Source organism: Manihot esculenta, chromosome 5 (genome assembly GCF_001659605.2).
Source record: "Manihot esculenta cultivar AM560-2 chromosome 5, M.esculenta_v8, whole genome shotgun sequence".
NCBI lineage: Eukaryota > Viridiplantae > Streptophyta > Magnoliopsida > Malpighiales > Euphorbiaceae > Manihot > Manihot esculenta.
This window is the reverse complement of record NC_035165.2, coordinates 576,103-583,122: the sequence shown is the minus strand read 5'-3', so window position 1 is coordinate 583,122 and position 7,020 is coordinate 576,103. Positions and strand designations below refer to the sequence as shown.

General features: G+C 36.4%; 1 protein-coding gene and 1 pseudogene across 1 annotated transcript; one reads left to right on the top strand and one right to left on the bottom strand.

The window, feature by feature from the left end:
* Positions 1 to 6,761, top strand: part of LOC122723631 — a 10,478-nt pseudogene extending 3,717 nt beyond the window's left edge.
* On the bottom strand, positions 916 to 1,349 carry LOC122723618 (uncharacterized protein At5g39865-like). Its single transcript, XM_043956360.1, has one exon. It carries the CDS (start codon positions 1,261 to 1,263, stop codon positions 916 to 918), a length of 348 nt encoding a protein of 115 aa, XP_043812295.1. The 5' UTR covers positions 1,264 to 1,349.
* Positions 6,762 to 7,020: the final 259 nt, after the last annotated feature.

Below are 7,020 nucleotides of genomic sequence, written 5' to 3'. Positions count from 1 at the left end.
GCAAAGTGGCAATCCAAAGGCTGGAGCGAGCTGCACGGGGCAATAGCATTTGATCGGACGGACGAAGTTTTGGATTCATTGGATAGTTTTGGGCCATTGGATTTGAGAGATAAAGAAGGAAGGACACCGTTGCATTTGGCGGCAGGTAGGGGGAATATCAAGTGCGCTAGGGTGTTGGTGGAATCCGGTGCAGATAAGGATGCTAAGAGCAAAGATGGCAGGACTGCACTGTATAGAGCAGCGGCAAATGGTGACCATAAGATGGTAGAGATGCTAATTGAGATGGGTTCTGACCCACAATCGCAGATAATCATGGCCGTTCAGCTTTTGATGTTGCTCGGGACAAGGGACATGTAAGTATAGTCACAAACTAGAGAATCCAGCTTGAAATAACTCAGACTACATTATTCCAATTCTGATGATGGGACACTGGGTCTTGGTACAGAATAAAAAATGAAATAGTGTGCTGGAAGGCGGGTTGAGTTTCTATGATATTCAAAAGTAATTATACAACTAAAATTGTCAAGATTAACATGATTTCCCAATAAACCTAACTTTTATTTTTAACAGTGGCCCACAAATTCAATTAACATGCCATAAATAGTATCAAAGGGACTTGTTAGAAAAATAATAAATAAAATCAACAAGTAAAGATTTACAAGTTTCACAAATAATTCATAAACCATCAAACACTTACTGCTAATCAAACAAATAATATAAACATCTGTGCCAAAACAAAAGTCTATAAACATCTAATCAAACAAATCCTATCAAATATAAGAACCCAAATAGGAAGGTCCCCACTTTCCTGTATTCTATTTTTTTTCTAAAATAGAAAATAAGCAAAAGAAAAAACAGCTGCTACTTCTATTTTAATATTATTTTATTTCTATATTTTCTATTTTGGATAGAGGGCTAAGTTGACATTCGCCGCCGGTTCACGGGATAACATAGGCCGCACTTAACCAGACCGTTTACATTGCACGATGTGCAGGTCCTAAACCCATGCTTCTCAGAGTAGATCTTATGGCTGCCATTGCACTGTGCACAAAGAACATGTCTCAGCTCTCCACAAACATCACAGAAACTATTGTTTCCTACAAAGGGTAACTCACCAATCAGCTTACTCAACTCACCACTCTCATTCATCTCCTTGATCTCCTCGGCCCCACCAACATACTTCCCTCCTAAGAAAACTGCAGGTAACTTAACTTTTTTGGAACATGTGATCATCTGTATCTCGTCGAGATACCCGGCATCCATGGACAAATCTCGCTCGTCAATTGGGACGCGAAATCCACGGAGGATTGATCTGACGGTTCTGCAATCTTCGAATGTTTTGCGAACAATGCCGAGACCGGTAAAGTAGAGGATGATCTCGTGGTCATCCTGGTTAGGAGGTGGTGAAATTATGAATGTTTTAGAGTGGTTGCGGTGGTGGCCGTGGAGTGGGGAGGCGCGGTGGAAAATGGAGGGTCTTCTGGGGGTTTGGGATTGAGATTTGGATCCATTTTGTTCTTCTAAGATAACGTCATTAATATCTTTAAAAGATGAGCAGGAGAAGTACCTTGGTGAAGGTGGCTCCTGCGGCTGTCTTGGGGAGGTGTGAGCCCTACTTAGTGATCTCAGCCACTCTAGCCACATTAGAGAGAGAGAGAGAGAGAATGGAAGAGACATGATACTAGTTAGGATTACAAAGTAGGACTGGACTGGGCCTTTGATGCTATGAAAGAAAGGGATTCTATAACTGTAACAAGTGTCTGATAAAAAATCTTCGGAGGTCTTTAAAAATATTAGATATTCTCAATATTTATTCTAAATTTGGCTTTAATAAGAAGGAAAGTAATTATATGTATAGTCAAATTTGCTTGGAAAGATTTGAAGTTATGGTAATTAATTATTTATGGATTTTTAATATTAATATTTGTAAAAAATAGATGGAGCCAATCGGGAAAAAATGGCAATGCAACACATTGTAATATTTTTAATTTTTTGGTTTCGGGGATATTCGGAGATAAATATTTATTTTAAATTAAGATTTAATATGAAGAAAAGTAATTATATATATATAGTTGAGTTTGCTTGGAAAGATTTGAAATTATGATAATTAATTATTTATGGGTTTTTAATATTAATATTTGCAAAAATGGAGCCAATTCAGAAAAAAATGGCAATGCAGTGCTTCGGCTTAGTTTACTACTTTATTTATTTCACCTTCTTTCACGGGATTTGGTTTAAAGAGTGTTCCTTGCTTCTTACCTAATAACCCGGAAATCGTAGACAGATTGACGGAAGTGGATTGCTTGCAGATGATGAATTCTGGGATGAAGATGTTAAAAGAGATTCTCCCCCCTTCTTGAAGAGCGTACTACATGGTAATATTTTTAATTCCTTAATTTCGGGGAATATCTTTCCTCTTCATTAATCATCACAACATACAGGCCATTTCCCCATTTCTGACTTCTCTATCTCCATTAATGGAGAGGCCGAGTTCAGGCCCGGAATTGTCACCCTCGATGGTCACGCCGACGATTGGAATGATATTGATGGATTCGAGTTCTCTCTTCTTCCTGCTCTGGACCCCGATGACGATAAAGAGTACAAGGGTGGAAAAATGACCGTTAAGGTAGGTTTCAATTAAAAACTGTGTGAATCGTAAGTCTTTATGTGATGTCCGATATGCTTAAATCAGTTACAAATTGGAGTATTAGAGCATGGTGACTTTTTGTGGATCCACTGTCAAATTTGTCTCTTACATTTTTTTTCTCCTGATGAGAAACGCTTGGGGTTGTTATAGGCCTTGCACGATGGTAAGGATTTGTTCTTCTTGTTGCAAGTTGATGGGGACTATGCCTACGCGAAAGGGTAAGTTTCCTTCCAAAAAGGGGAAAAAAGCAGAAAGTGAATTTATAATGTTCAGGATTTTTGTATTTACTTCCTTTATGCGCTTGATCCATTAAACATGTCCAATATCACGTATGTAGATGGCTGTTCCAAGTCAATTGCCACCCTATCCTTCTTATAGATCAACTATAATTTGATATACATTACGACATACGTAGATTTGAGGGAAATACCTCTTATGCTTGTGTTATCACTCAAGACTGTTGCCTATTCTGCTTTGTGGTCGAAGTTTTGATTTTATCATGATAACATCAAACACTTGGCTGTACTTGGCATAACATATTTTTGGGATAATCAGGGAAATGCACGTTTAGTTATGATTAGATTGCTGGTGCTTTAACTTATCAGAGAGAAGAATTTTATTCGATTGAAACCTTTTCTTCTCTGCAGCAATAACAATAAATGCCCATCTGTGGCCCTCATGTTTCCAATCGGTGACCACGCCACCTACCACAATGTAAGTGGCTCAACTGGTTGTTGTGCTTTTGCTGTCAGTATTTGCAAATTAGTTTTCATTTTCATGGTCTTTTCGATTATGTGAAAACATTTGTGTGTTTTTAGATGGGTGGTTGTAAGGAAGGAACTAATTCTTGCACCAGTAAAACTTGCAAAGGCCACGAAGTAGACATGATGCATTTCTCAATTGGAAATGCTATTCCTGGACGGCTCTATGGTGGGAATCTGATAGACAACAGAGATGGAAATGGTGGTGACAGGTGATAAAATATTCACTTCTTGACTATTAAAAAATTGGAGCAGGATGTTTCTATTGGTGGATGCTTGTATAATCAGCTCAGTGGATATTTATGTGTTATCTTGTCATTCTCTTTTTGAACAGGTTTGGCCATTTGGTCGATCTATATGCATGGAATCCACACTGTAGATACATTGATGGAATTGGTCCTTCAGGTATCTTTTGCATTTAGTTATCCTTTTTTCTAATGGGAAATAAAACATGCTTATATCATGAGAAAATGATGGGACTTCATATAAGAAGACAAACAAAGTGGGATAAGGCACTAAAGAAAGTGACAATATGCACCTGGCAGTTGGCATAGAAACTAGAAATCATGACGTGCTCTTAAAAAGTCAAGCTTGCCTTTTCTGATATTGTCTATTTCACACTTTTTAGATATTGGAATTCTTTATAAAGATCTTGATATATTAGTCAGTTCATCCTTAATATTAAATATTCCCAGAGGATAGCTTGAATTGTGCTTAATCCATATTTGCATGTTTTACTTTTATTTCTTGATTTTATTAATTAACTTGTCTTCCCTTTGGTTTGATATTATAGTTTGTAGCAAAGTTCTCTCATACTCACTTTTACCTTTACCCATGCCTTTTTTAAACGAATGAAAGATAAAATGCTAGTCTGAGTGTGAGCTTAAGCTCCTCCTGAAAATTCAGGCTGACTGTGGGCTTCTCTTCAGTCCATCTTGGTTACAGCCTTACCTAGGAAGAATTACTAGTCTAAACTGCAGAAATCTGGTAGATTCCTTTCTAAAGTGGGCAAAATAACTGGAATTTTTTCATGCTAAGGAATCTAAAGTTTATCTGACCAAAGAAGAAATGAGATCTTTAAATTATAATTTTTCCATTTTTCTTTCTTAAAGCTTTATCAATGAAGCTTCAGAATTGTTTAGGTGTCTTTAAAGTCTAAAGTCAAAAGTAAGCATGTTCTTTTCTATGTGAAGGGAACCTCGGCTCATTGTTAAGCTTGCCTTTTTATCACTAGATATGAAAAGCACCTATCCGGGGAAGAAAATAAAGAACCAAAAGGGAAAAAAAAAGTAATTTTTTTTTTTGGGGTGGTTCTCCTTTGACCTTGACAGGATCTGGAGGAGCTTTGCACACTAGGAGCACTATTGTTAAAAAAAAAAACAAAATCCTTTTGTGCATGAAATTTACTTATTTCTTAGGATTGAGCTTATTATAAAATGACTTCTACTTTCCTTGTAATCACATCAAGTTAATTTCTTTTACTTCTTCCTCTCCTCATTTATGCCTCTAGTTATTTTTAGTAAATCTCTATTATAATAAGTAAATGATCATCAAACTATTAAAGGTTGATAATTTTCCATGTCAGGAAATGATTCTAGTGCACAGAATAATTGGAAGGGGGCATGGTGGCGCACTATCTTTACTGATCACTCAGGTAACTCTCTCTGTCTCTCTCTCTCTCTCAATCTATTTGTCTGTTTGTCTGTCCATTTAATCTATCTATTTATTGGCTATTTCTCAGGGAACTTAGAAATTATATTCATTGAACAATTTGGAATTTTATATTTTATTATTTAGGGATTTATTGTTTTATTTAGAATTGATTTAGATTTTTTAATCCCAATTAGATCAAACAAACTCTATACATAAATATAGGTTTTATAGTATTTATTAGTTTTATTACCATAATTACTATTGATAATTAGGTAAAGTTTGTTTGAGAATTTAGTTTCTCTTAGGCCTCTTCTCTTTCTGTTCTATAACAATTTGGTATTAAAGCATTGAACCCACCCTTCTACTGTAGCTTGGTCACAATGGCAACTGTAAACAAATTTTGTTGTACCATTGAGAAGAATGACCTGCATGAAAGAGCCAATAGAAAGCACAATAACTCTGTGTCCAAACTCCAAAGTGCAGTGTTTGGAAATTGATTCTATAAAGCAAACAAACATATGGATTTACTTACAAATATTGACTTTGAGACATTGAACTTCTACTTTGGTTTCTGTATCATATCATTTATGCTCAGTCTGTTTTTATATTTTTTACTTGTGCTTTCAAGTGGACTATTGTCTACCTTTATTCACATTCTTTTTCTTTCTTTTTTTTTTTTAAATAAAATTTGCATCTTTCTTCTAAATGACTTGACCTTTTAATATTTAACTAACAGGTTTTGTAGAGGAAGACAGTCCTTATGGTTCTGATGGTCAAAAAGGCACTTATTTATTTGAATTCTCTAGGCCTTTAAGAACCATGGATCGTCTCCAGCAGGTTAGTAACTGGTGTGCTATATTACGATTTTATCTGACAAATATGTAGTGGTATTATCTTTTAGAATTGCTTGCACCGACTATTGCTCATTGTGTTGCTCAAGGAAAGTGGGTTATAACCTTGAACTATAACCAGCAGAAGCCAGCAGATCGTGTTGATTCCTATTTATTATTGCACGATGTTTTATTTATGAGATGCTCAGAGGATCTCTAAAATTTGGTTGCTACACCTTGCTGCAATCATGATTGAACTTTCTTGCTCCATGTTGCGTTAGTCATTTGCTGGGCTACTACTCTAACTGAAGTGCATATATTGTCAAGACATATGTTGTGCGATAACTTTATAGTTAGAAGTATTACCTTGCAGCAGTAATAGAGCTTGAATGACTTGTTTTGTCAAAATTTCTGCAGGATGCTCAATTTACAATTAGTGGATCTAGCAAGATGGCTGTTGCATTCTGGTATCCTGTTGATGGGAATCCATGGCATGGATCTGGTCATTTTTCTATCAACTGTGATTGGATACCCGTAGATATCTCTCCTGGCAGTTCAATGCTATCACCAGGCGGCTCAGGAGATGTGGGCGGTGCCATAGCCCTTCTATTTTCAGTAGTGTCTTTATGCATCTCTGTTTTTGTGGGATATAGAGTCGCTAGACCTAAGGGTATCCCTTTTACACCCGTTGGGACAACCATGGAGAACCTTTAGAAGAGCAGTATGGGTGTGAAACTGTACTACAAGGTGAGAGTTGTACTTCTCAGTTTTGTACTTTGGTCATACCACATCACTACATTTTATATTGCAAGTTAATTGTTAGTTTATTCACACATACTTTTGTAATTAAGTTTTATCACTTTGTCATTCATGGTTGATGGCTTGATGCTGCATGTGCATTGCTTAAAGAGCATTTGTGACATACCAGTCCATTTTCTTTATGAAGAGTCGGACGATGAGTAAATGAATAATGCCAATAGATTGTCCCAAAATGTGGCGTAATAATAGACTCCTTCCTGTTGAGGAATGAATTGAACACCATCCCAATTCCCAACCCAATAAGTGAAGTCAGACTATAAGCTACCACTTTCAAATGGGTATTGTAAAATATCACCGTGTTTACGGTTTG